The following is a 27,860-nucleotide window of genomic DNA, read 5'->3' as shown; positions in this document are numbered from 1 at the left end:
AACGGCAGCTGCTGACGGAGCTTGAGAGCAGCAGCTTGCCCCGGAGCAGAGTCCCATTCTCGTCCCATTCCGTGCCGTCCCGCAGTCCCGGACCTGCGCCGGTCCATGCCTCCGCCCACCCACATCCCACCCGCCTTCGGCTCTTCCCGCTCAAACACAGCTTCCTCTTTCCCGACATCTGCCTCATCCTCCACTCCGTCAGCACCCAGGCGGAGACGGCGCGTCGACTCGGACCCGGACCCCGACCGCGAGCGAGACTCGAGCCCCCCGCGCTTCGCCCCCGGCACCGACCACGCGACCGCCAGTCCGGACCGCAAACGCCCGCGCCCCGAGCACTACATCTCCCCCTCCACTGTCACCCCGACAGCAGTAACACCCACAATGTCCGCCAAAGTTCAGGGCAAACGCCTCGAGGTGATCGACCTCACCAGCCCCGCCGGCAGCGCCGGCGCCGCTACCCCGCCCCACCACCGCCCCTCCTACGCTCACAGCAGCGATCACAACAACAATCACAACGGCCGGCCCCAACCCCAACGCCCAACCCTCCAACCACACCGGGGCTCCCGCAAGCTCGTCATCAAGAACTTCCGCCTACCCTCCACCTCCACCTCCACCACAACATCAACCACCTCATCAGCATCATCCGTCGACAGCTACTACGAACGGGCGCACGCCGAGCTGGACAGCGCGCTGTCTTGCATCTTCGCTGAAGCGCCGCCCGCCCAGCCCCTCGAGCGACTGTACCGCGACGTCGAGGACATCTGCCGCAAGGGCGACGCGGCCGCGCTGACGGAGCGGCTGCGCGCGCGGTGCGAAGCATGGCTGGGCGGCGAGAAGATGCTGGGCGGCCTGTTCGGCGCGTACGACGCCGCCGTCGGCCGCGACGGCGCGAGCGACCGGGCGAAGGACGTGCTGCTGTGCGAGGTGGTCGACCGGTGGAGGCGGTGGAACAAGGTTGTCTTCGTGGTGAGGGGCGTGTATAGCTACCTGGATCGGGGCCACCTCCTGCTGCTGAGCGGCGGGGAGGGCGGCAGGGGCAAGCAGGGGATCAACGAGATGGCGATTGCGCTGTTCAGGAAGGCCGTGTTTGGGTCGCTGAAGGGGACCGGCGCCGTCACGCCGCACGGCAAGGTCGTGCTCGAGGGGCTGTGTCGGCTGGTCGACTACGCCCGGCAGGGCATCGTAGACCAGCCGACACCGGACGAGCGCGCGAACGAGGCGCTGCTAAAGGATGCGATCGGCATGGTGAGGCTCTGCGGCGTCTACGGCAAGGCGTTCGAGCCCTTGTTCCTCGTCACCTCGCATCGCTACTTTGAGCACTTCGCGGCCGACGTGAGCGCCGCGTACGGGCTCAAGGACTACATCGGCGCCGTAGGCGCGCTGCTCGAGCGGGAGAGCGCCCGGTGCGACGGCTTCAATTTTGAGAGTACCACCAAGCGGCAGCTGCTTGGCGATGCCCACCACGTGCTCATTGAGAAGTACTCGGAGAAGCTGCTCGACAGCGGCAGCGTCGCGCGACTGTTGGGAGCGCAGGATGTCGAGTCCATGGCCGCCCTCTACGAGCTGCTGAAGCTATCCGGCCTGCAGAAGCGTCTCAAGGAGCCGTGGGAGCTCTACATCCGCGAGACGGGCGCAGCCATCGTGAGCGATACCGAGCGTGGAGACGATATGGTCGTCCGCCTGCTGGAGCTGCGGCGCGCCCTGGACATCATGATCCGGGATGCCTTCTCCAAGGACGACGTGTTCTCGTACGGCTTGCGGGAGTCGTTTGGCCACTTCATCAACGACAAGAAGAAGATCTCGTCCTCGTGGAACACGGGCACGTCCAAGGTCGGCGAGATGATTGCAAAGTACATCGACATGCTCCTCCGCGGCGGCCTGAAGACGCTGCCCAAGTCGCTGCTGTCCGACAACAAGGACCGGGCGGATGCCGAGAGCAGCGGCATGGCGAGCACGGCCGACGAAGACGCCGAGCTGGACCGGCAGCTCGACCACGCCCTGGAGCTGTTCCGCTTCATCGAAGGCAAGGACGTCTTCGAGGCCTTCTACAAGAAGGACCTGGCGAGGCGGCTGCTCCTCGGCCGGAGCGCCAGCCAAGACGCCGAGCGCAGCATGCTCGCCAAGCTCAAGGTCGAGTGCGGATCTAGCTTCACGCACAATCTGGAGCAGATGTTCAAGGACCAGGAGTTGGCCAAGGAGGAGATGAGCTCGTACAAGGAGTGGCTCGCGGGCACCGGACGGAGCACCGGCGGGATCGACCTGACGGTCAACATCCTCTCGGCCGCAGCGTGGCCGACGTTCCCGGACGTGCGGGTCCTGCTCCCCAAGGAGGTGCTCGAGCAAATCAACACCTTCGACACGTACTACAAGACCAAGCACACGGGCCGGCGGCTGACATGGAAGCACAACATGGCGCACTGCGTCATCAAGGCGCAGTTCAACCGCGGGCCGAAGGAGCTCCTCGTCAGCGCGCCGCAGGCAGCCGTGCTCTTGCTCTTCAACGAAGTCGAAGAAGGCAACAGCAAGAACGAGGACGGCAAACCCGCCGGCGGCTGCGGAGTCCTCTCGTACGAGCAGATCTCCCAGTCGACGGGCCTACAGGGCGGCGAGTTGGTGCGCACGCTGCAGTCGCTCGCGTGCGGCAAGGCGCGCGTGCTGACCAAGCACCCCAAGGGCCGCGAGGTGGCGCCGACAGACACGTTCACGGTCAACCACGCGTTCACGGACCCCAAGTTCCGCGTCAAGATCAACCAGGTGCAGCTCAAGGAGACGCGCGAGGAGAACCGGGCGACGCACGAGCGCGTCGCCGCCGACCGCCAGTTCGAGACCCAGGCCGCCATCGTCCGCATCATGAAGAGCCGCAAGACGCTCACGCACGCCCAGCTCGTCGCCGAGGTCATCAACCAGACCAAAAGCCGCGGCGCGGTGGATGCGGCGGATATCAAGGCCAATATTGAGAAGTGCGTTTTCTTTTTCTTTTTCTTTTCCTGTCCTCGGCTACGGGTGATGCTAACGTGCGTTGTGTCAACAGGCTTATCGACAAGGATTACCTGGAGCGCGACGGCGGGTCGTACAACTACTTGGCGTAAGCCTGCTTACTACGTTGTGGTCGTTGGGGAGGGGGGGCGGCGCAGTTTTGTTGGCTTTGCATGGGATTCGGACCGGACTGAAGTCCCTCGACTACCTACCTACTACATTCAGTGAGTGTTCAGAGCAAGGGGTATACGGATCATATGAGGGTAGTAGACGGCGCAGGGCAAGGGTTGCCATCGCTGATAGAGGCAGCTGTCTTCAGTGGATGTGCATCCACAATGGTATGGACGCGTTTTACGGTTGTTGACTGTGTGGCTGTCAGAGGTGCCGCGGTCAGCAACAGCTTCGTCCTCCTCCTCCTCCTCCTCCTCCTCCTCCTCCTCCTCCTCCTCCTCCTCTCCTCCCCGTCCTTCTCCTCTTCCTCCCCCTCCTCATGTGCCATCGTCAGTGGAATCGGTCGGTTGTCGCCGCGTTTCTTTGTCCATGGCCATCGCGCGTGAAAGACCCCGAGCGTCTTCCTACAAGGTCAAGTGTCCTGAGGCCAACTCGCTCCCTTTGCAGCAGTTCCTTGGTTCGGCCGCCGAGTCACATTCTGCGAAGCTGTCATCACAGTATCCATACTAGTAGGACTGCTTGTGTATGCATTCGAGGCATGCCGCCTACACTGAAGGCCGCGTGAATGGAACAAGTTAATTACAGCTGCGTCATTTGGACAGTTGATAAGGTAGTATAGAGAGCGTCAATGTTGGCCAAGTCCGATCGGATTGCTGCGTTGGCAGGTCAGGGAAGGGAGCGCAGGGAATGCATGGTGGGAACAGAAGGTCGTCGTCTTCTATGGGTTACACAATCCCCTCCCAGCCAAGTTCCTGCGGCCGCCATTAACGGTGGCTCGCTTTTTTCTCATCCCATCAGCTTACGAACAAATTGACTGCTGGACTCCCTGACACGCAATTCCACCATTGAATAACTACCAATCGGCACACAACGAGGGCATCTCCATAGCACCCAATCCCAAGTCATAACTGACAACTGTCGGAAGTGAGACCGGAACAAAAGGTGGTCATCTCACAGGCCTTGGTTCCTGACTGGTGCCACTCGAGATTAATCGATTCCCAACAGCGAGGGTTCATCTGAGTATCACAGAACGGAGACGGCAGCGCATGCAGTGCGACGCGCACCACGAGGTCGGCTCATTGGGCCATCGGATGGGGCTTCCGCCCGAGCTCCGGGAGGCTGCATAGGTCTGTCTCTTTCTCTCCTCTTCCGGGGTCATGGATGCATGTCTCACTGTGGTGCCACAATCCGCTTGTTTGTTTTCCTCCCGCAGTCGAGACCATCAGGACGCCGCATCGCTGAGGCGCGCTGTTGGGACGAATCATAAACGTACACAGTGGTGTATGCACAGTCGGTGCCCTCATAGGAAACGATTCTCAATAATCTGGGCGAATGGTGCCAATGCAGCGAACGACGGGCACGAAGAGTCCAGACCGATTCCACCGTTGCATTCCGTGTGGGGGCGAGGGCCAGCCTTGAAGTGGGTCTCATTTGGAGCTGCCAATTGGAGCCCGGCAGAGTGGGGCCAATAAAGCGAAAAAAAGATCCTGGCAAGATGCAATTGCTGCTTCACTTCGTTCTTGCCCTTTGGCGTCCTCCATCGGCACCGATTGCTGCTCCACGCCGATCCGGCTCCTGCCACCGCGGGCCACCCACGTGGGACGCATACACTGCACACTGATCATTGCTGATCGAAAGGCACGGGAAGTCAGGGGCGACTGCGACGACAAGACAGCGTGCAACGGTCCTGTAACTGCTTCTACCTTTCTGGGTACCTAAACTGCACAGCACAAGCGAGTCTGAGCTACAATGGCAAGATAACGACTATTCCGTACATTCCATTTTATGATTGCAGCTGGTGTACTCTGTCATGTACTGGACACGAGGACGGCGGTGCCTTCCAACTGCATGCTCAGCGCTGTGTGCACACAGAAGCTCCATTCAATACTCCTCCGAATCTTGGATCCCGATCCAGAATCCAACGGTGGGCAATGAAATCTCGCTTATCCGTGCAAGTGCACCATTTAGCTCGGCACCAAGAGTCCAGGGCAACCACGTCATCCTCGGATTCCAAGCATGTCCCAGTGGTCCACTGCACAACACGCATCCATGATCTCGAAACTGGAAGTCTGGCAAGTGTGCCAATTCATTTGTCCTTTTCCTTTCGAACCCGCCTTGGCCCATCTCTGGCCGCGTCAAGACGATGTGTACCTGCATCGCCCGCTCGCAGGATCCCCAGAGCCCGGCGTCCGGCCCGCCCTCCGAGAATTGAAGTTCATCTCGAGAGTTGATTTCTCATCCGCCCTCGCCAACTGTCTTCCATCGTTGTCATCTCCGTCCCCACTGCCACCGCCCAGAAGGGCAGCGAAGCCTTGCCTGCCTGGCCCATTAATTCACGCCGATAATACGACGGGACTTGCATGCGACCAATAATCGGCAAACCAGTCCCATCCAACCTCCACTACGCGAACTTGCCCACCAGCTCTGTGGGTAGACGTTTAAAGAGGTCCCGCCAAGACTAATTTCGGCCAATTGTCGGCAATGTTTTTACAGCGTCAGTACCCCGCTAAGACCGCCAAGCGGTTTGCACTATCGCCAAGGGTTAGTTCGCCAGGGGTACGGGGGGCGGCGCCAGCCCCCCGCTAGTTAGGGTGAGGGTTATAGTTAGGGTGAGGGTCAAGGTTAGGGTGCGGGTTAACTTCGTTTTCTTTTTTTTCGATTTGGTTGAGGTTTCGCGAAGCTGTTGCTACGAGTCTTAGCAATTCTCGTTGTTGATGTTGCTCGAAGTCGTCGCGGCTCCGCTCACCCCGTGGCGATTGTAAATACTTGTAAGCGGCAGTCTCCGAAATTAGTCTTGGCGGGACCTCTTTAACGACGACCGCTCTGTGCCGCCCTCGCCCACACGATGCTTGGAGGCGTTGGCGAGGCGCCCAAAGAGGAAACGGGCATTCGATAGTGAGTTAGACGGGAATCCAAGGCTGCATCCACCTGCCCCAAGCAGCCCAGCCTGCCATGCAAGGGCACCCGGGCCTGGCCCCCCTCCCCACAGCTCCCCTGGCCCCTTGGCGCCCGCTAACTGACGAGCGGGTCACCCCTGGCTCTGCCGGACTCGATCGTGGCTTGCTGCCAAGGAACCGCGGCGGAACCCCTTCTCGCCTGGCGCCGCCGGCGCGCTGTTGTTGTTGCACTGTGCCGCATGTCGTTTTTCTGACATGCAGTTCCAGTCCTTCCAAGGACTCCTCAGCCTTTCTTGACCTCCTCAACCAGCCATTCCTCGCGGATCCGAACTCCTTCCCAGAATTCTGGACACGATCCGCCTCTCAGGGAGGCCACGGGGAGCAAGCAGCTGAAGAGTGTGCCAACCTTCCTAATCCGCACGCCCGTCAGTTCAGCTACCGGACTTCCGAATTCTTTCCCATCTCGGGCGGCGGCATTGTCGTCCAGATTCCTGTCGCCCACCTCCCGCATCCCATTGGTGTCGGCCGCGTCCCGCTCGGCACTGCGTATAATTTACCCGGCCCGCCCATATTGGCCAACCCACTGCCAGCGTTAGCACTCAGTCGTCATCGGTGCCTTTGACCTTGTTCTGGCTCGGGTCCTTGGCGGATGGATTTCCTGGTCGCCGTGATATAATACGGTCGAGTGCGTGTTTGGGGGAGCAGTGGTCGCAAGAACCCCTCAAACGACACGGCAACGTGAGCGAGGCTTGCCAGTCCCCGCCCCCGCCGGACGCCGATTTGTCTGTCTGACCCAGACAATCGGAGACACAGTCGCTCGTTAGACTACCTGGAGCTGTTGCAGAGAGTGATGTTGCCCCGGCTCCCATGCCCCTCCCCTGCCGCTGCGACACCATGACTTCGGCTGCAGCGACCTCCTCCTTCAGCCCGGGCTTTCATCATCAGCCACGGCCGGGCCGCCGTCTACCACCGATACACGGACGGCAGCCGGCGGGATGGGCCGTGCTCCTGGCCGTCTTCGTCTGTCTCATCTCACATGCGGTGGCAGCCGCCGCACATCCTCAGGCTCCCGTCGAGACCCTCATCATCGACCGCAGATCTCCGGTTTGGGATGGAGAACGATGGCTCATGCTGTCGGAGCATGAGCTTGAAAGGCCGAGGATGCATGGGCGGGCTGCGACGGAGTCTTCGACCTCTTCGGCCTCTTCGGAGTCTTCCACGACCTCGGCACCCGCCTCCGTGACTACTACCTTCTCCATCGCCGTGGGTTCCCCCCAAACGACCAGCTCGAGCACGACTGTCTCCGCGAGTCCCCTGCCCAGCATTCTCGACAGCATGCCAGCCAACTTCGCCCCGGGACCGAACGGCGCGCCCGCACCATGCCCGATCTTCATCAAGTCGTTCCTCAGCGACCCGACCTTCAAGCAGTGCTACCCACTGTCGATGCTCTTTGACGTGAGTGTTGATGGCGGGACCCGGTGGCGGTGTAGTGGCATGCTGACTCTGGTGGACAGTCAAAATCTTTCTTCGAAGCGCAGAAATCGCTCGTCGGCATCACGCGGACTCTGGACGCAACCTGCGCGGCCAATGCAACATTCTGCAGCCAGTACCTGGCCCAACTCGCCCAGAAGCTGATCGAAGATGACAACTGCGGCGCCGATTACAAGTCGGGCCAGGCCACGGTCGTCGACGCCTATAACGAGATGATGGCCTACGCGCCCGTCTACAGCGCCGGCTGTCTCAAGGACCCGAACACGGGCGCCTACTGCTACGCCAACGCCGTCACCAACCAGACCAACCCCAGCTCGGCCTACTTCTACTTCCTCCCGCTCAACCAGTCTCTGCCCGGAACCACCGTCCCGGCCTGCAACGACTGCCTGAAGCAGACCATGGCCATCTACCAGGCCGCCACCGCCGACCGCCGCCAGCTGATCGTCAACACGTATGTCGCGGCCGCGAAGCAGGTCAACACCGTCTGCGGACCGGGCTTTGTCAACGAGTCGCTCGCCGCAGAGGTCATCCCCTCGGCAGCCGTTCTGAGCCGGCCGTCTACGTGGCTCGCGGCGGCGCTGCCATTGCTAGTGGTTACGCTGTGGCTTGTCTAGCCACGGTCATCGAATACAGTCACGAAATCTTGCTCCGATCTTCCCGAATGAGCGCGGCTGTCACTGCCAGTTCCGGGCTCTTACAGTGGGATCCGCCATCTACGACTGGATCGAACATCCCACTCCCTACTCTACTTTTCAGTTTCAACTTCAGCGATCTACAATTTCCTGATTTACCCGGTTTTGGGTTGGGGCGAGATAAAAGATCGGCCGGCTGGCTGCACCTTTTGGCTGCAAGGCGTTCTAGAGGATCTTTACTTTTCTACTTCCACGTTTTGGATACTGGCAAGGAGCCTGGTGTTTGGAATTGCTTCATATGCTTGATTCCTTCCTTTGGGTAAGGTACATACACTACCAGCCTAACGAGCTGGATCATTTTGGATATAAATTGGTATTTGGATTGCGGGCTGGCAGGGAATTTGGCAGCAAGCAGCCTCACACGGCAAGGTCGGGCGGGCTGGTGCATCGGCAGGGTATTGGGAGGAATGTGCTTGTGCTTGTGATGATACCTAACCTAGCTTCTCTTGTATATATGTGCTTCTGGTGCAATCTCTCATGATCAGGCTGTGTGGTCTGGTAGTGGGAGCAGTGAGTGAGATGCATTAAGATGCCTCTCTGCGATGATTGACTGGGAGATCGGAAGATGGCGAGTATGGCGATTGACAGCGTCTTTGTCTCACATGGCCACAGTGAAAGCTCTCACCCGAGCCCTTCTGCGCCAAACGGACGGAGATACCTGATGGTGTGCGTCTTCCGGTGGAAGTTTGACGAAGGGTGGTCGTCGTGGCCTCAGCATTGTTAGGCCACTCTCACCGTGATGTGGTCTGGCGTAGTTGCACAAATCAGTTGAAGTGCTGAGACCAAAATGGCTCTGGCCCCCCTTTCCCCTCCCTGGTGCCTCGTACGGTAGCCGCATCGCAACATCCCACCCTCGTCCTCTGCCACCAACCCGGGACCCATTCTCACATATTTTTCTTCACTTTTTCATTTGTCGTGTGCAATATTTCTCAGTTGCGAGATTCCTTTTCACGGCTGGTTGCAGTCAAGATCGACACGGTCGCGGCCATCTGCCCCGCGAGGCGATGTTGGATGGATTCAGGGGCTGTGTTTACTTTCCGCGTCACCGGAGTTGGATCCTTCCTGGTCCGTGCCATTGCTTTGGGATCATCGACGACAATCTGCCCCTTAGTTACATGCTCAAGTATTTGTAGTCTTATTTTTCATTCTTCGACGAGTAATGAGAATTTTGGAGCTCCGGGCAGGAAACGGGACGTGTCGTGAAGGGTCCGTCTGACCACCGCGGGCAAGAACGCGCTCCAAGGGACCGAATTCGTCATTGGGAACTCATCCAGCGACTTGTGTTATGAGCTCACAGTTGTTATCTGCATGACCTGGGAGATTTTGACAGCCAGGGGCAACGTAAGGGTTGATACTACAGGCTCAAAGTGAAGGAGAGAGCACTGTTGGTCATCCCCTTCGCAACTTGATGCCCGCCTTCTGAGTAAGAACACACCAATCGATACGGATATGTGGTTCAAGCCAAGGAGAGGCCCCTGGTGAGACTCGTATCTGTGTTTACTTCAGCGCGTACCAACCACTCGGGCAGGTCCATGTAGAACGCTTTGGCACTCAGCTCCGTGCATTCCTCGACGACAGGCCGCCAAACCTGCAAGCTCAGCAACACACCGATTCCCAAGAGGGGTATTTGATACACGTCTCTGGAGCGAAATCTCTTGTACTGGGCACAATCCAGCTGTCGAGGTCCCTACAAGGGATTCGGTGCTCGAGGCGAGTGATTGTCGTCACTTCGATCACGACGGCATCTCGGGCAATGGTCAAGGGGTTGCTACACCATCAAACTGATTTACAAAATCTATCCAGCTGTATAAGCGGTGGTATCTGGGGGTGTAGGACTGATATGGCTGTCCGAGCGCTGTGAGCGCTGTACACTGGCCTTTTAAGAGATGGCACGGCAAGCTATCCCAGCCCGTGGGGTCTTGCTGGGTTCAAAGCCCACCATCTTGGCTGTGCGTTTGCTATGTTGACCCCGTGATGTGGTTCATTTCTCTTCTCCTTCCTGTTTCTTCTTTTTTTTCGGCTTCAGTATTCTCCTTGACCGTCTGTCCCAGTAAGTACGGCTATGCTCTTCTTACCAGCATTGCGCATGGTTTCCCGAGCGAAACCAAAACATCTCGGCCCCAGGGATGTTTATAATTGAATGAACGCTGCGATGCATACATGGGACTCTGCGAGGAGGAGTGTTTGACACCCATTGGACTCATTAACGCGGTGTTCCATTCGAAATCCATATCACAGTCGGCAGATGGCCTCTGAGTTACTCATAAGCGCACGGAGATATGTGGTCGGATGCTCTCCAAACCTGCCTTGTGCGGTTCTCCCTTCAATGATCAAAGGACGGCGCAATGCAGAACGACATCGCAGACGAGAATAGTCGTGCCGACCGCTGAGCAGGTGAGGCCTCACGTGGACTCGGAAACAATGGTATCAAGCCATGGGCTGGTTCACACACCCAGTGTCCCTTGGCGGCAGTGCAGGCCTCCCCTCTACACATGCCCTTCAAGCGGGCGTAGTCTAGAGACTCGGGCCATATCTCAAGGTGCCAGCATGTGGTCCGTTGACACCATGCACCCCCTTCTGTGCTCGAGGCTAGGGGATGCCGCTTACGTCTTGAGGCAAGGCGATTTGAGGTGACACCCCCCATCATCTCGAAGCCTACTGGGCAGCTTAGGACCACCGCAGCAGTCATTGACCTAATGCCAGTGCCGACTTTGAGCCAGCCAGGCGAGCGAATGCCCTCGGAGAGCCAAACAACGACCGAGGCTTCTCGGTCTTCATACATCCCCGCAACGAATCGAGCAAGGCGAGACACGACGTCCATGCGAGATACCATGGCACCAAGGGAATACTTGGAAAACTTCCCCGTGGTGCCATAACCAAGGCGGCGCACTATAGAACCAACTATAGCTGCCCTGGATAAAGTCAACCAACCCTTCTAGGTCCAGTCGGTGTCTATGCAGCGTTCTTGCCCTCCCCGGTCTCTTCTGAGGCCGGGATTGCCTCCGGATCACACAATGCCGCCATCTCTATGAGCAGGCAAGGCAATAGCATCAATTTTGATGTTGGATGCCCTCCTATAGCAGCTCGGTTAGAGTCGAACGTGGCAAAACAAGACACGTAAGACTACGCCGCAGTCTCACGAGCGAGGATACCCGTTCGGCAGCTAATACTCTGGAGTCCTTGATCAACGCTGACTACCCTCTAGCGAGAATCTCCCTTCCCGAGGCCACCGACGACTCTAGCCGGCCACAATATCCGATGTCCGGAACGGGGTCCAATTGCCACAGCTCACTCGAGCTCGAGACCAGAAGCCGCGACATCGTCGTTCCACTCCCACCACCGCCACCATCACCGCCACCTGGATGGGCAAACCCGCCGCCGCCGTCCCCTAAGCCCGGGGTTTGAGCCCATAATGAAACGGCACGGTATTTTTTTCCAAACCGCAACCCACTTGCTCGCCCGCCCTGGTTTCCGGTTCCTGCAGAGCCTGCGCCGATGAGACAACGCTGACGCGGGGAGAATTGAGCCTCTTTTGCCATCCCAGACACGCCTGTTCTTTCCTTTTTTCCCGGCCCTGTCGCGAGGGCGCGGGCCAAAAACCAAGGCATCAGAAAACGCCCGCCGCCAGTGTCAGGCATGTCCGGGGGGGAGAATGAAAGGCAAACAAAACAAAATCACTCCTTGCTCACTCCCCCGCTCCCGCTCCGGGCAAGGAGGAGTTCAACGGTCCGTCAAGTTTGACCTTTCCTGACCACCTGTTTGGAGCGGTGGTAGCTCACCAGGCCAGGCCGGCCGCAGGGCAGTAGTCTCTGTAGTTCGCGCGGCATCTCCCGGGCCCTGGAGAGGCATGGCGTCCACACACAGCACTCATACAGACTACTAGTACTCCTCCACTGCACGCCAGAAGAGAAAGGAACGACGGCGCCGCCCTTCTCCCTGCTGATACTTCATCCGGAAAGAGAGCAGACTGTCGACGATGTGTTTGGGGGGGAGGGGGGGTGCACCCATCCAGGGGACCCGGAAGAAGGAATATCCACCACAGAGAGCGAGGAGTTCACCACAACAGGCTCACACCAGGACTGACTGACTGACCCGTCCGGCACGGGGACGCGAGCAACAAGACCATGCATGCGCCCGGCACCGCGAAGAAACACCGACATTTAGTGCCAAGACATCGATCTCCGGGGGTTGAGGGGTTGAGGGGGGATATATCAATCTCGCGTCGTCCGGTTGCGGTGCGGGCACGGTCACGGGAGAAAGCTAAGCGGGAAAGCCGAAATGCTGATCCCATGTATATACATATACGGTGACGCGGGCTTGTTGTTGAGAAGTGGAAATGAGGGCTTTTGCAGTTCCCTTTTGTGGCTGGCGGTACATACAGGCAGGGCGGGAGCAGGTAACGTTGGAGATGATCCCACTCCTCCAGACCGGACTAAAGACCCGGTGCGTATATGAAGGCCAAATCAAGCCCTTTCCTCTTCGGCTGTGGTAAAAAGGCGGTGATGATGCTGGACAGCGTAAAACCTGGCCTGGCACAATTTCCCGCGTGTGAGAGAGTATGAAGACATTTCCCGGAACCTGGAGGTTCACAGATTGAACAAGGAGGGGCGGGCCAATCTAGGCATCGGTTCCGGAAACTAAAGACCCCGATATGAAGCCGAATAGGGTACTGCTCTGCAGCCAGGAAAGGCAAGTGTATATGAAGTGGACGGACAAATCTGGGGAGTGTAGATTTTACCCGGATTTGCGCGCTGTTGTCTATATCAACCGCCCCTGCGCCGCCTCCACTTTGTCAGCCCGGGATCTTCATACCGTTGTCATTACGTCGTGTAGTACAGAAGTAGGACACAAGCAAATCGAGCGTAGGCAATCCACACACAGATGACAATGTCCTACGTAGGGGTCCCGCAGCGCACAGGGCCGTCCCTGCTACCATCTCCCGAAGCCATTGCGGTTCGAGAGAGCTGTTGGTGAGAGCCGGGAGAGGGATCGACCGGACGGCCATGAGTCCGCGTGATCGTCTCGAGATGGGACGATAGATCGAGATGGGAGCGATCACTCTCCGTGTGCCGGCGGGAGGACTCGTCGACAGATTGCTTCTATGCCGCAGTTTGCTTCCGCGGTCTTCACCCAGAGAGGTTTGAGATGGCTCACCCCGTCAGATTAATTAACCGCCGCCGAGCATTGGGCGGACAAGGCGGGAAAACCTTTCGCGTGGATGGTTGGGTCTGGGGGAGAATTAGCCGCAGTTTCAAGTCGCGCTTGCATGTGGGAGGGTAGCATCCTCCAGCGTAACATCTCGGCTCTTATTTGCTGAGTGCCCCGGAACTCGGGTTGTCGAGAATCTTGCAATCCGTAGTGGGCGCTCGCCAGGGAACCATGACCACGGCGTGGTGTATGTACCAATGGCATAACCCCAAATTGACAGCTCCTGCGAGAGGAGCGTGATATCGGATCGTCGCCCGCGACGCATCGATAGCTCTTTCCAAGCCACCGATCCAGACTCTGTATGAAGAAAGAAAGACATGGGGACGAGTGTGGACCGGGCTTGCTGACACTCGATCCAGGCTGCTTGGCTGCATTAACGGGGAGAACGGGGAGTGCGGGGAGAGCGGGGAGATCGGGGAGATCGGGGAGAGACCTCTCAAGCTGGCTCTGCCCGGAACGCTCCTGGCAACTACCGGCGGTGGCCCGCGTCGGGCGGGAAATATGTGGGCTTATGCGGTAGAGGAGGACGGCCGAGGGGCGCGGGGAGTCCGTGCTGCCGCTGTCAGAGCCGGAGAGGAGCCAGCCACCCGGCGGCGCGCCCGCCGCCGACCCACGCCGATCCCTCCGGGACAGCATGGGGAGGTTCTGGGTGGGTGGCATTGCATTTTACGCGGGGAAGGTGCCCCAAGCGTGTCGGTCCGTGGATCGCGCTGACGTTCGAGCACACGGCTGGCAATCAAGGGATCAATGCATCAACTGACCGTCGGCTGGCACCCACAATCGCTAACCGTCGAGATGCCGTGTCGTCTGGGCTCCTTGGGGCCAGTGACTTGGAGCGCCAATCGCCGGAGCTTAGTTGGATCTTGCCCTCTGCGCCTTCATTTGTCGCAGCCGAGCTGTGAGCCAGCGGGGGTGCTGCCCGGGTCCTTGGAGACCGCGGCACTTCAAACTCCTGGTCGTCAACCACTCGGGTAGTTATACCCCCTGGCTTGGCTCATCAGTTGCCGTGTTGCAGCTGTTCCCGTTGAGCATCTCGTCTAGCTAGGCCCTGACTGCGGCTTGAACCCTGGGAATGCTGCGAATCCAAGAGGTGCGCTGCACGGGGGGCCGGATCAGCTGGGAAGCAAAGACTTGCCCAACCCGTTCATCATGGTCGTCAGTCGCCTGGCTCTAGGCAGCGGATGTGCTCCCGGCCGAAGAACTGGAGGAGCAGCATGGCTGCGAGTTGGAAGCATGGCTCGCGCGCGGTCACCATTGAGGTGGGACAGGGAACTTTGTCTGCTGGGGGGCAGCAACTACCCGAACGGTGAGCTTCTTTGGATGCTGTGCACCAATGTTGCCTGTCAGTCTGCTGGTAAGCTGCAAGCCTCGCTGCCAGAAAATGCGGCCTCGGGACCGACACAGGGATAAAAAGAAATGGCGGCCTAGTTTCGGCGGCCAGGACGACAGTCAATAACTAATGTTGTTCGAACCGACAAGGAGTCGTCTGCGGGTGCGCCTGTGCTGTGGCTGCTTATGAGATGCTTATGAGGCCGTTGTGATGCCGAGAGAGGGCCATTTCCGTGCCGTGCGTATCCCAGACGGGGCGGCCGGTTGGGAGTCATGTAGTCCTGACTGGCTCCGTCATCTTCCGACCAAAAAAGCAGGGGAAACCCGTTCCTTCCTTCAAGCCTTGGCGAAGCTCCCATCCAAAATTATCAGAAAACCGTATCGAAGGGCGTGCCTTCCTAGGCCCAGTACCTTTCCCTCGAGATACGTGTCAGTCTCTGTGGATTGATTCACAGAAGAGAAAGCCGGGCCGGTTTGAAGCGCTCCCTCCAACAGAAAGCGCAGGCCAGCATTGTACCATGCGTTGTGGATGGCCTGATATAGGAAGTTTCGGTACTCTGCCCCTTCATCGCGCGGGAAAGATGTGCCGTGGCAGTTATGCCCAGTGTCATGGCAGCAAAGCATCCTCAGCATCTTTCTCTCACCGAAACTCGGGTCTGTGGATGGACAGTTATGAGGCCTCGTTCGGTCTTCTGCTTGTTATCCCGAGCGAGAGCTGGGCACATGTATTCCGGTGAGCGGGAACTGGGACTGGGTTTGGCACTCGACAAGCTGCGTTGTCTGCGCTTGATGGCTGATGCGGGGCGTTCGAAGCCGTGTGAGGGCCGGCCGGGAAGCGTAGCCAAGCCGGAGGCTTCCTAGTGAAGTGTTAGTGTAGGTTAACTTCCAACGGTTGCCGTCTCCACCTTGGCGCCCAAAGAAGCAGACTGTGCCAGGCTGACGCCGGGCGAAGCCCGGAGGACCATGCTCGGCTTGCTGGTCGCGTTCCACGCTTGTGTCGTGGACGGAGGAATAACCTTGCCACTGCCCACCCATCCGAGCGTCCAGAGCAGGGGCACCTCGTGCACCAACCTTCGGCACCGAGATTGTCTTCCCCCGTGTCCAGCCAACCGGTTCTGGTTAGGGTACCACCGCCCACCTCCCCAAGCGGGACGCTGCACGTCGAACCATTCGTTACCGGCAAGTTGCGACCACAGTGGACGCCGGAAGGAAGAAAGTGACGGCGCACCGTACTTGTGGTCACCATCGTTATCCACAGAGTTGCGTCGACACAACGTGCGCGAAGCTCAGCTTTGCGCGGGATATTGCCGCTGGCAGAGTCTCGTGGTCTTCCTTGGCAAACCACTCAGCTTCACCGAATGCAGGATGATAAAACCATGGTTGACTCTTCAGTATGTAGTACTTCCGTACACAGTACGCGGCAGGTGATTTGTTGGACGTGGTCTGGTGCATGTTGGCTTGGTGGACCCAGATGCCGGTAAGCTTTTGAAACGGCGACAGGGCGGCCGATTAGCCTCGAAGTTTAAGCGGCATTCAACCCTTCGCCGGCGTGTCCCCGGCGTGGGGCGCAGAGGCAAACCGGGAATCAGGGTCGCATCCATCCAACCACGGCTGCTGGTGAACCCATGTCCTGCCGTGTCGAGGCATGCACCCTTGCAAGTCCGCCTTGCCGTCGTTCAATTGGCACGGCATTGTTCCCCCTTGCCCCCGAGTTCGGTCGTCGTTAAAGAGGTCCCGCCAAGACTAATTTCGGAACCTACCGTTTACAAGTATTTACAAATCGCCAAGGGGTGAGCGGACCACGACGAAGTTGAGCAACATCGACAACAAAGATTCGCAAAGACTCGTAGCAACAACTTCGCGAAACCTCAACCAAATCGAAAAAAAAAGAAAACGAAGTTAACCCGCATCCTAGCCTTAACCCGCATCCTAACTATAACCTAAACCCTAACTAGCGGGGGGTTGGCGACGCCCTCGGCGAACTAACCCTTGGCGATAGTATAAACGCCTTGGCGATTGTGGCTACGTAAAAACGTTGTAAAAACATTGCCGACAATTGGCCGAAATTAGTCTTGGCGGGACCTCTTTAACGTCCACCCCGAGTTCTTGAAAGCAGCCTCTCAATTGTTGGCGCAGTTTGCACGGAGCAGTTGTCCGTGGTTGTGCCATACTCCGTGCGACACACGTCTCTTCGAAGCACGGATTGCACGGAATACACAGTAACGTGAGTTAGCCTGCATACGGCACGGCTGGCGCCGCCGCCAACCGGTTGCTGGACGTCTGCTTACCGATGCTGCGCAACGGTGGCGGCCTTGGGTGAAGGCGCAGACCCAGCCCGAGTCATTCGGGGACAATGACTCTACCGTCCCAAACTGAAGCAAGGCGCGGTCCTGACTTACGCAACATGCAATGTAGTGCAGCCAGCTGGCGATCTGAGAAGCGAGAAGCCAGGCCATGCGGATCAGTGTGTTTTTGTCGAGGAAGTGCGGAATAAGCCGGAGGATCATCGTCTGCCAATCCAGTCGACGATCTCCAGCCACCACGCCACAGTGTGATGCCGAGTGTTTGTTTGCGTGGCCTGGTCGCTGCGGAAATCTGCCCGCGGCGCTGCAAGATGGGAAATCAAGAGGGCCCAGCCCGGAAAAACTTCCAAATGCACACGCGATGGCGTCAATGTGGCTTGACGGACGACACTGCCGAATCCGTCATCCAGGCTCCTGGGCGGCGAACCTCTGTTTCGTGTCTTGTGCTGCTCCCTTTCTGAGGCATCGGTTCGGCGATCCACCGCCTGTCACAGCGTGACATGGTACACATCCGTCAGTCCAGTGAAGTTCGGTTTCCTCATCTGCGACATAAAGCCGGCAGATGGTTCGCGTGACACGGACTGGGAGCAATCTAACCCCATAGGCGGGGAAACTGAGGAGATAATACAGTTTAAAAAGTCACATATTGGAAATATTAGCGGACCGAAAAAAGGCGCGATCCGGGTCTTGCGGAGCCCGAGGAAGGAGCGTTACAGAAGCCACGGCTATTCTGACGCGAAAGCTCGGGTCAAGTTCGGTTCCAACCAGGCTGACCACAGCGGTTCTAGGGCCCGATGATGATGAGGGATGTTGGGACTTGGGAGGGCGGCAAGGGACCCCACTCAGGTCCCACTTTTCGGGCTGTTGGCACCAATCGTAGCCGCGCGGTGACTGCCGTAACCAGGAGAGCAGGCATCCACCGACGCCATCCATGCGGACGTCTCTTCCCTTTTACACAACACACTCTTTCACAGGAGCACCTGCGACAAATTGCGGCAGCTGCCTTACTTCCCTCTCCTGCTGGGACAGATTTGCAGTTGGTGGGAAATCGTGTTTGCCCTGAGAAACACGGCCCCGGCCCCAGCGTTCTTAACACTGACACTGCCCTCGTCCAATGACCCGATGAGCCAAGAATGCCGGAACCTGCCAAGTCAGGCAATTCTTGCTGATGGAAGGCGTGCCTCCGCCAAACCTGGGAAACTGAATTTCTGAATTGCCAGCGGCGGGCAAGATCGGCCACGCAGGGCTCTTTGGGCCCAGATCGCCATGCCGACTTGCCGCCTCGTCCCTAGGTCGCCGAGGAGCAACAGCCAAGGCGCAGATTCCATTTCTTCTCGCCCCAAGCCCGTGGAAAAACCCGGCTGTGTTTGAGGAGAGCGGCCTGGCGGCGCGGAGACTCGAGTAAGACGCTCACCCGTTCCAAAGTCTTCATACACCCGGCCCAGCCGCTTGGTTTCAGTTGGGCGTGCTGCTGTATCTCGAGTTCAGCCTGTCTCGGGCTCGCTCGCACTCGGCGGGATGGCGGGCGCCATGCTTCACACCTCGCGGCTCCCGCATCCAGTCTGGAAACGCAGAACAGCTCTGTAACTGACGTCAAGCGAGAGCCTAAGCACCCCGTCGGGTAATCGGTCAGTCAGTTTATGACTCTGCTTCTTCAAGGTGTTCGTCATCACGTGCGGTGGATTTTTGCTACATATTATGACCTAGGGGATAGGGAAATCTCGAATCACTGTTAGGTTCACGGTGCGAGAGAGGATGAGATCCGACAACCGCCTGAGGATAACGAACAAATGCCACGGCATATCCGGCATACCTTTGCGACGGTGCGGCACGGGTCTCGGTTGATGTAACGGCGCCCAATTGGCACGGTGCGACGCATGCCCAGGGACCGGTTTGGCTTTTCGCTGACATGCCTGGCAGTCCGCGACCCCTGCTCTCTGCTGCCGCTCAAGTCCGGAGCGGGGGTCACATCGGACAAGAAGGAAGCCGCCTGCCTGGTCCTGGACACCCATGAACAACCAGAAGTACCGGGCTGAACTGGGCATGTACGTGATGTACATACCACAATGCGGTGACACGCAGCAGATGTGCAAAACCGGAACTCGGGGGGGCGGGTAGTTTTTGTGGCGGTGGAGGGCGTTCCATGCTCCATCGCCCAGCCAGCGAAGCTTCGCATTTCCTAGCCCCTGTCGGCATGAGCCTTCCACGGCTTCCAAGTGGCCTTCTAAAACACGTCCTCTTCTGTTTCCGTGCCAAATGCGCCAGGTGATGTGCGCCGGGAAGGACAGCCACCGTCCACAGCGCCCACACTATGTATTCCGCACATGGGCTCGTCTGCCAAACAGATCCGTGATCGATCAGCCCCCCTGGCATCCCTGCCAAGCCATCTGCAGACCCTCTGGCCGCACTTCCTGTGGTGGTTCTTCAGAAGGCCGATGGACGGCAGTATGCCGAAGCGCTCATCTGATATTAACGTTGTCCCCTTCAATCTCTCGCACTGGCCCACCAGCCCGGCTTTGCCATATTGCGCTGACACCTCCCGACTGACTGTAACCTTACCCCGGCTACGCTCTTATTCGTTGCTCTAGATCATCTGGGAACGCCCCATCACATCAGGGACGTATATCAGAAGCCGCGCCTTGGCGGCGCCGAAGTTGATAATAAGAGGGCGAAGCGCCCTCTTTTCTCTTCTCAGTGTACGAGCAGACAGAAGGAATTCCCAGTGGCTTCCCCCTCGACCCCCGGTAGTGTGCTGCTCGATCTTTCTCACCTCGTCGCCGACTGATATCACACATACGTGTCAACCAGTCCTCCAGCAGTACACTCCACCGTCAAACCCTCTTCCCAGGGAGGTGGCGAGAGGCGATCGACAACCCAACCCATCCCCCTCTGTCCCCCCACACATGTGACACCGCCTTCCGACAGCGGCGGCTCAGTACGACTTTCGTGCCGGACTCGACGTGGCTTTCTGCAGCTGCACGAGACAAGCTGGCCACTGTTTCTTATTCCTGAAGAGGCAGCGTTCCTCCTGCCCCAGGAATAATCGCCGCTGGGAGACGCCGCCGGGCCCAGCGCCTGCTGACCCGAGCCGCGGGACTGCCATTGTTTGACGTTGGACCAGGCCAGTGGGCGAGTTTGTCTTCGGTTGGTGATACACACACCTATCCCTCCCACCCGGCCTTTAACCCTGCTGCCGGATTTGCGTCTGTGACTGCCGGATTCTCGCAGCAAATAGTTGCCATCCTTCCTGCGAGGCTGCCCCCAGCCCTGCTGATCACCTTGTCGCCGGATATTGAGGCAACACAAGACTGCCGAGGCTCGCAAGGACCGGATCGCACCCGTTCGCCCCGTGGACTGCTTCCCAAATGTCTGCAGCGGTCGACTTTGCTCCCCACAATTTTGGCCGTCATACCCCGTTGGACGGTATGGCTCAGCATCGCCCCAGCTACCAGGACGCATACACCTCCGGGCATGGGCTCCATGGTCACCATGGGCATTATGCTCAAGAGCAACAGCTTCAGCGGCCATCCCAAGCAAGGCAGCTTCCACGGCTGCCACCCGTGGCCACCATGATCCCAGCCGCGGCGTCGAGCCACTCGCCCGTACTGCCCAACGGCCGTGAAGCTTCTTACTACGGCGGGAAACCGACATACTATTCCGACTATGCCACCCCTTCTCCCGTGGGCCAGACGCCGCCGCCCCAGTTGCCAATCCCGAATAGCGATCCTCGCCCGTTGTCGAGGCGGGCAACGGATCTCCAACGCTCTCCAGCGTTGTCGTCTCCAGCCAGCGACCGACCATCGGAGGAGGTGGCTCAAGAGTTGCGGTTGAGGCAGATGGGCAGCTTACACGAGGCTCACGGCCAAGCGCAAATATCACGCCCCTTCGTCCACCAGCCATCGCCACGATCACGAGGCAACTCCTTGCAACACGACAGTGCCTTTGCTCCAGCGTTAGTCACCGCCCCCTCCGCGGGGTCCTACTCTTCTCCAATATTAAGCAACGGGCGCTCTTTGTTGCCGCCGCAGGTGCCACGAAGCCCGCCGAGCATACAAGCCAGCGGTTCCCCGCGCCAGGAACCCAAATCGATGAGCATCTCCAACCTCCTGAGCTCCGAGACCAACAACACAACCACGATGATGACCACACCTACCACTACCACTACCCCCAACGCCACCGTCGCCGGCAACCCCCCACCCCCAACCAGCATGCCGCGCACGCCAACCACCGAATACCGCATCACCGTCCGGCAGCAACCCCTGGCGGCGCGCAGCTGCGGCTTCGGCGAGCGCGACCGGCGGGTGATCGACCCGCCGCCGATCGTGCAGCTGACGATCCACGACGAGACGCTGGGGCCGGACGAGCTGGCGCGGCGGCTGCGGCACCAGTTCTCGGTGGTGCACTGCTCCATCTGGGACGAGCGCGGGGTGCGCGACATGTCGAGCATGCCCGAGGACTTCCGGCAGCAGCGGCGGCTGATGGGCACGCTGGTGGCCAGCCCCTTCGTCGGGCTGGACGAGCACGGCGCCGAGGGCTGCTTCTTCTGCTTCCCCGACCTGAGCTGCCGCACCCCGGGCGCGTTCCGCCTCAAGTTCGCCCTCGTCGTGCTCGACCCGGCCCGCATGCGCGTCGGCGAGCGCTCCGCCATCGTCGCCACCGCCATGAGCGAGCCCTTCCAGGTGTACAATGCCAAGGACTTCCCCGGCATGCAGGCCAGCACGCCGCTGACCAAGCGGTTGAAGGAGCAGGGCTGTCTGATCAGTATCAAGAAGGGGAACGAGAAGCGGGACGCCGGCGGGGGCGCCGGGAAGGGCGATGTTGACGATGAGGATGAGGACGAGGAGGAGGGCGGCGGCGGCGGCGAAAGTAGTAGCGGGGCTGGCGGGGACGAGAAGGGGAGGCCGAAGAAGCGGACGAAGAAATAGAGTTTGGGTGATCAGCATACGGGTCTTTGGACTTCACTACGGGTCTTCTTTGGGCTTCACTACGGATCTTCTTTGGACTTCACGAATTACTGCGGAAACGCGGAAACGCGCTGGTTTCTTTTTCTTTGGGCAAGCACTTTGTCTCTGTCGTGGACGAGTCTGGCGTTGTGAGCGAAAACTGGTTGCGGCTACGGATACAGATACCTGGATATGGGGCTCGGTTCAGCGTGGAGTTATGCATATAGGTATGTACATACGCGCTTGTGTGTCATTGTGCTTTGGCCGTCTTGTTTTACTTGCTGCTTCCGGATGAACGATGAGCACGGCCTGTTGAGATCGCTTAACTCTCAAAATACTGCTACGAGTGGCGTTGTTCCGGGTAGTATTTTGATCAGGAGACCTCGAACGTTGGACCGGACAGGGGCGTCATCTGGGTGTTGATTTGGTCCACATCCTCAGCGTGGACTGGCAGTTATCTATAGTTTCGAAATGCCATGTGTCGGTGCCACGGCCCTCGGCATGGCATAATAAAACCTAAAAGTGAAGCGAGGCCGTGGACAGAGCCGTGAACGGAGCCCTGGACGGTGCATTGAAATCCAGAGATGGCAACTCCGCTCCGTGATACAGTCGAAAACCTCACGGACGCAGCTTCGACATCATCCACTTCCACAAATCACTCCTCCTCCTCCTCTGCTCCTCCGTTGCATCCCCCACCCTCTCAGCCACCTGCGCCAGCAGCGCCTCGCGCCTGCCAACGTCAGGCTCCACCAGCGCCCACTCGCGTGCCAAAGTCGCCGCCTCGGCGCGCTCGGCCCGTCCGCGCGCCGGGTCGGCGGCCTTGTCGGCCGCGTCGAGCGCGAGCAGGCGGCACGCCTCGAGGTTGCCGGCTTGCGCCGCCTTGAGGAGGTACGTCTCGCGCGTGGGCGCGCCCGGCGGCAGCAGCTTGGCCAGCTCGGCGTAGCCGTCGGCGAGGTCCAGCTCGAGCGCGGCGACCCGGAACGAGGCGGTCGCCTCGTCCGTCTGGCCCTGCCGGAGGAGGATGTGGCCCCGTTCCAGGTAGCAGGAGCCTTCGTAGGTCCATCTCGGCGGCCTGGTGGATGGGCCGGCTGGTTGATGAGTGGTGGGCGGTGAGTGTTGGTGTGGGTGGTCCGGGTTGTGCGGGGACATGCGCCGTGCGGCTTGGATCGCGTGGTCGAAGTACCGCAAGGCGTGAGCATCGGACTGGCGCTCGCGCAGATACAGCAGGCCTTGCAAGGTTAGGGCGTCGGGGGTCTTCTCGGTCTGAAGCAGACGCTTGAATCGGGCTTCGACGTCGCGGAGCTGGGGTTTCCAGCGGGAGAACATGTCGTCAGGCGCCCTCGCGAGTACGGCCATGAGCGAGAGCGTCGCGGGAGCATACCCCAGGCTCGAGGCAGTCATGAGCATGTGGAAGCCCACGAAGGACAGTTTTTGCGAGGGCACGCCCATCAATGGCGCGGCAGTACAGTAGAGAGCGTAGGGGTCAATGTTGTGGTCTGCGGAGCGGCCTCATCTTAGCTTCAGGGGAGCAAACAACGTGGTTGGGCTGCTGCCTCGGTCGTCATACCCCTTTGCAGCGCCTGTTTCCACGCCGAGCCATTTGGGGTGGCGACAGAGCAGTACTGCCGCGCTACAGCGAGGCGCTCCTCTGCAGTCAAATCACCAAACCCCCTTGTGGCAAGGTCTTTCCAAAAGTCGAAGGGGGGAAGGTTGATGGAGTCGAATAGCAAGCGATCGCCTTGACTCGCACGAGCCCGGTTGCGCTGCGATACAGAGGGCGCAGGTCCTACATACTGACGCCGTTGTTCGGCTTGCTGGTGGTGATGCGAGATTACTCGCTGAAGCTTGTTTGAGACTCCGCTCTGCAGGGCGACTTGAACAACGCGCCTTGCCGGTGCCGAGGCGCGGGATGGAAACATGGGCCAAGCGTTGAAGAACACGAAGCAGCGATGTCTGAGGAGCGATTGGTTGCCTGGGGGTCGATCTTAAACATCAAATTATTTTGAGAGACTTCGCAGTCGTCAGCCAGACACATTGATGAGGCATGGACTAATAGGGGGTGTTTGGGGTTATTTTTTGAGTGTATGAGACGTCCCTTGGTTTACCTAGGTGGTGAGTTTCCACATGTCAGATGTTGAGTGACAGCGACAGAGAAGCTCTGAAAGCCCCCTGGTCAATGGCAGGGGTTTGGAAACTGTTGTGGACCTCCCAGGCCAGATCCATCCAATCACGCAGCCGCGCCGGGCCTGCCTGGACCCTACAACAAAAAAAGCTGGAGGTTATAGAGGTCCCGCCAAGACTAATTTCGGCCAATTGTCGGCAATGTTTTTACAGCGTTAGTACCCCGCCAAGACCGCCAAGGGGTTTACACTATCGCCACGGGTTAGCCACGGGTTAGTTCGCCGGGGGTACGGGGGGCGGCGCCAGCCCCCCGCTGGTTAGGATTCGGGTTAAGGTTAGGGTGAGGGTCAAGGTTAGGGTACGGGTTAACTTCGTTTTCTTTTTTTTCGATTTGGTTGAGGTTTAGTAAAGTTGTTGCTACGAGTCTTTGCGATTGTACATTGTCGATGTTGCTCTAAGTCGTCGCGGCCCCGCTCACCCCGTGGCGATTGTAAATATTTGTAAGCGGCAACCTCCGAAATTAGTCTTGGCGGGACCTCTATAACTACGACCTAAAAAAAAAAAAGTTTAGGAGATGGCATTCAGCGCGGCTTCAGGTCATCCTTCGCTCATGAACTCACTTCTACAGAGAAACCCCACAACGCCCTTCACCACAAAGCTGTCACCGCCGGGATTGGGTTCTGGCCACGAATTTGTTTTTATGGAATTGTTTATTCCTCCTTTTTACTCGAGCATATTAGGCTGAGACTCGGCATCATGGCAGCCAGAAAATCGCCTGGAAAACTCCCCCAGAAGCAGGACGGCGCACCTGTTGATGTCATAGACATCTCGTCGGATTCAGAACAGGAGGCCTCGGAGGTGGATGATGAAGCGCCGGAACCGGTACCGGACAGCCCGGCAGGTGTCGAGGAACAACCGCTCTTGAGGGCGGCCGGCATCAAGTATAAGACCGAGGAACCTCGAAGTGAGGAGGAGCCACAGCAGGAGCGGCAGCTATCCCCGTCCAGCTCCAAGCTGGCCTTGCGAGTCAAGGAGACGGGATCTGCGAAGCACAGACGTGTCAGTATCGAGATTCCGCTTCCGACCTCATCAGAGCTGCGACGGAGGATAGCCGAGGCCGAGGGCGCACTCAACCAAGAGCACCACGGGGATGAAGTTTCTAAGACACCAAGCGAGAGGAAGCACATCACGTTTGATGACAGTGACTACGACGAGTTTGTCACGCCCAAAGAGGCACCCTCCAGGGATCCTTTGGAAAACAGCGTTCCCAGGGCAACGTCTACAACCGCGAGGGCGGATACAGCCGCGCAGGACGGCGAGGAACACGAGGAGGAAGAAAGTGACGACGACGATGCGCCACCAGAATCGATATCGAATACGGCAGCCGCGGCCGAGACTCTAAAGGCCGAGCAAGCCGCGGTAAAAGCGGCCCAGCAGTACGTCGGGACTGTTTCTCTTGACTGCGACGGATCACTGACCCAGGACACAGGCAAGCTGCCGCTTTGAAGCGGAAACGGCAGGAGCGTGATGCATTTTTCAAGCAGCAGGCAGAGGAGAGAAAGCGGGCGCAGCGTCCGGACAGACAGGACGACGAGGCAGATGATGTTGCCCCCAGCGCCCGGGGGGCCACCCCGGAGACAGAGCAGAGGAAGCGAGAGGTGCCGAAGCTCCTCCCTCTTGAGCTTCTGGAGTCAGATGATGAGGAAGACGTTGCCCGGCTGTCCAGGCCGGCCGCGGACGGAACACAGAAGCGGAGGAGGTTGGATAGCGCAGAGCAGCTGTTGCTTCGGGAAGCCAAGCTTCCCAAGGACAAGAGGCGGGGGTCGACCGCATATCGAGTTGTGGCAGGTACTGGTGACGAGAGATTGGCGCCCAAGGTCAAGAAGCAGGCGGTCGGGCTTCGGGAGACTCTCCTGCGGCGGGACCGGGTAGCCAAACCCAGAGGAGGGTTCTTTGTCAGGAAACGCTAGAGGAGGAAAGAGGGAGCGGAAAGGCTCCGATCACGGGTTGGGGAACATGGGAACATGAACCGGAAGATGTGTGTTGCATCACCACGGAGACATCCCATCTGGCGTTGGAGGCCTTTGTAAGGAGCATTTAAATGGCGCGAGTTCCGGGCCTCTGGCAAAAATTATCCCGCCAAAACCATTCTGGCGACGAAATTGATGTTTATCTCTCCGCTGCCAGTCCCGCCGGAGAGCAATCACTGGGCAGAAAAGCCCGTACACCCCGCGCCCCAAGAGTGGTGTGCAGTCTTCCGATGGTAAGGTAGGTATGGAGTGAGCATTGGACGAGGTCCTGCGGAAGCCCAGCCAAGCGCTCTTTTGCTGCGTTGGAGGGGCACCACTTTTTAGTCCCGCAGCGCACTCCCCACGATTCCACAACTACACAGCAGCTCGCACCTCCGTGGAACACACTTTCGAATCTTCAGTAGTCACGCCTTGTTGCCCTCTCTGAGCACTATACCGCGCCAACTTGTCTTGGTGTCAGAAGATAATCGCCCACCATGGCTCGCAAGTTCTTCGTTGGCGGCAACTTCAAGATGTACGTGGGAAGAGAAGCAACCGAATTACCCCACCATGGCAGCGCAACAAAACCCCGCGTTGGAGTTCCGATGAGAGAGCTGACGGGAGCTTCACCACACCACCCAGGAACGGGACCAAGGAGTCCATCAAGAGCATCATTGAGAACTTGAACAAGGCCAGCTTGGATCCCAACGTCGGTACGTCCGCGCTTCGCGTGTTGGAAAAGGTAGAATCGCAGCCGTACGAGAGCAAACATGAGCGCTAACGCTTGACGTTTTTCTTCTCCAGAGGTCGTGATCGCCCCCCCAGCGCTGTACCTCCAGCTCGCGCGGGACACGGTCGACAAGGCGTCCGGCGTCGAGGTGGCGGCGCAGAACGTCTACCACAAGCCCAACGGCGCCTACACGGGCGAGATCAGCGTGGCCCAACTCAAGGACAGCGACATCCACTGGACCATCCTGGGCCACTCGGAGCGGCGGACGCTGCTGGGCGAGACGGACGAGCTGGTGGCGTCCAAGACCAAGGCCGCCGTCGAGGGCGGCGTCAGCGTCATCTGGTGCTGCGGCGAGTCGCTCGAGGAGCGCGAGGCCGGCAACACGGTCGCGGTCGTCGAGCGCCAGCTGGCCGCCCTCGCCGCCAAGCTCTCGGCCGCCGACTGGAAGAAGATCGTGATCGCCTACGAGCCCATCTGGGCCATCGGCACCGGCAAGGTCGCCACCGTCCAGCAGGCCCAGGAGGTGCACGAGGCCATCCGCAAGTGGCTCAGGACCCAGTTCGGCGACGCGGTCGCCGACGAGACCCGGATCCTCTACGGTGGCAGCGTCAACGGCAAGAACTGCAAGGACCTTGCCAAGGAGAAGGACATTGACGGTTTCCTGGTTGGCGGTGCCAGCCTGAAGCCCGAGTGTGAGTTGTTGCCCTCGCCTCAAACTCTGGCCCCGAGACATGGCGCGTGGGAAAGCTGACTTTGGATGATTAGTCGTCGACATCATCAACTCCAACCAGTGAGCTTGCCCGCCGAAAGAGAAGCTACCACTAGCACAATGCTTGTAGTGGGAATTCTAGGACAACAAAAGCGGCTGAAAATGGGGGTGTACTGGCGACGAGCTAGAGAAGAACCAAAGTTCTCTAATAGAAACTTGAGAAATCCCCTTGTCTGCCGCACCGCTCCAGGAAACATACAGTTCCAACGCACCGAGACTCC

General features: G+C 58.9%; 6 protein-coding genes across 6 annotated transcripts; 5 read left to right on the top strand and 1 right to left on the bottom strand.

Annotated features, from left to right (window-relative positions):
* Nucleotides 1–4: 4 nt before the first annotated feature.
* On the top strand, nucleotides 5–3,335 carry THITE_2118669 (uncharacterized protein). Its single transcript, XM_003655174.1, has one exon. The coding sequence runs from the start codon at nucleotides 106–108 to the stop codon at nucleotides 3,202–3,204; it is 3,099 nt and encodes a 1,032-aa protein (XP_003655222.1). The 5' UTR covers nucleotides 5–105; the 3' UTR covers nucleotides 3,205–3,335.
* Nucleotides 3,336–6,751: 3,416 nt separating this feature from the next.
* On the top strand, nucleotides 6,752–8,307 carry THITE_2118667 (uncharacterized protein). The gene is made up of 3 exons (XM_003655173.1): nucleotides 6,752–6,782; nucleotides 6,858–7,499; nucleotides 7,559–8,307. The coding sequence occupies exons 2-3, from the start codon at nucleotides 6,939–6,941 to the stop codon at nucleotides 8,147–8,149; spliced, it is 1,152 nt and encodes a 383-aa protein (XP_003655221.1). The 5' UTR covers nucleotides 6,752–6,782; nucleotides 6,858–6,938; the 3' UTR covers nucleotides 8,150–8,307.
* A 12,125-nt stretch (nucleotides 8,308–20,432) lies between these two features.
* Nucleotides 20,433–21,992, top strand: THITE_2145927 (uncharacterized protein; the record flags this gene model as incomplete). Its single annotated transcript, XM_003655172.1, has 2 exons — nucleotides 20,433–20,490; nucleotides 20,575–21,992. The coding sequence occupies 2 exons, from the start codon at nucleotides 20,433–20,435 to the stop codon at nucleotides 21,990–21,992; spliced, it is 1,476 nt and encodes a 491-aa protein (XP_003655220.1).
* Nucleotides 21,993–22,466: 474 nt separating this feature from the next.
* THITE_2118661 (uncharacterized protein) lies at nucleotides 22,467–24,193 on the bottom strand. The gene is made up of 2 exons (XM_003655171.1): nucleotides 23,578–24,193; nucleotides 22,467–23,506 (listed from the first exon to the last, which is right to left on the bottom strand). The coding sequence occupies exon 2, from the start codon at nucleotides 23,457–23,459 to the stop codon at nucleotides 22,629–22,631; it is 831 nt and encodes a 276-aa protein (XP_003655219.1). The 5' UTR covers nucleotides 23,460–23,506; nucleotides 23,578–24,193; the 3' UTR covers nucleotides 22,467–22,628.
* A 694-nt stretch (nucleotides 24,194–24,887) lies between these two features.
* THITE_113604 (uncharacterized protein) lies at nucleotides 24,888–26,101 on the top strand (the record flags this gene model as incomplete). Its single annotated transcript, XM_003655170.1, has 2 exons — nucleotides 24,888–25,567; nucleotides 25,621–26,101. The coding sequence occupies 2 exons, from the start codon at nucleotides 24,888–24,890 to the stop codon at nucleotides 26,099–26,101; spliced, it is 1,161 nt and encodes a 386-aa protein (XP_003655218.1).
* A 268-nt stretch (nucleotides 26,102–26,369) lies between these two features.
* THITE_2118655 (uncharacterized protein) lies at nucleotides 26,370–27,783 on the top strand. Its single transcript, XM_003655169.1, has 4 exons — nucleotides 26,370–26,675; nucleotides 26,783–26,853; nucleotides 26,945–27,562; nucleotides 27,636–27,783. Exons 1-4 carry the CDS (start codon nucleotides 26,638–26,640, stop codon nucleotides 27,662–27,664), a joined length of 756 nt encoding a protein of 251 aa, XP_003655217.1. The 5' UTR covers nucleotides 26,370–26,637; the 3' UTR covers nucleotides 27,665–27,783.
* Nucleotides 27,784–27,860: the final 77 nt, after the last annotated feature.

Source organism: Thermothielavioides terrestris, chromosome 4, assembly GCF_000226115.1.
Source record: "Thermothielavioides terrestris NRRL 8126 chromosome 4, complete sequence".
NCBI classification, from domain to species: Eukaryota; Fungi; Ascomycota; class Sordariomycetes; order Sordariales; family Chaetomiaceae; genus Thermothielavioides; species Thermothielavioides terrestris.
The sequence above is the reverse complement of the archived record's forward strand: the minus strand, read 5'-3'. Positions and strand labels throughout refer to the sequence as shown.

Coding starts and splice junctions, on each gene's coding strand:
- THITE_2118669 (XM_003655174.1), top strand. CDS start 106: ATGCCTCCGCCCACCCACATCCCACCCGCCTTCGGCTCTTCCCGCTCA.
- THITE_2118667 (XM_003655173.1), top strand. CDS start 6,939: ATGACTTCGGCTGCAGCGACCTCCTCCTTCAGCCCGGGCTTTCATCAT. Junction 7,500..7,558: donor CACTGTCGATGCTCTTTGAC/GTGAGTGTTGAT, acceptor TCTGGTGGACAG/TCAAAATCTTTCTTCGAAGC.
- THITE_2118661 (XM_003655171.1), bottom strand. CDS start 23,459: ATGGGCGTGCCCTCGCAAAAACTGTCCTTCGTGGGCTTCCACATGCTC.
- THITE_2118655 (XM_003655169.1), top strand. CDS start 26,638: ATGGCTCGCAAGTTCTTCGTTGGCGGCAACTTCAAGAT. Junction 26,854..26,944: donor CAGCTTGGATCCCAACGTCG/GTACGTCCGCGC, acceptor TTTCTTCTCCAG/AGGTCGTGATCGCCCCCCCA. Junction 27,563..27,635: donor TGCCAGCCTGAAGCCCGAGT/GTGAGTTGTTGC, acceptor TTGGATGATTAG/TCGTCGACATCATCAACTCC.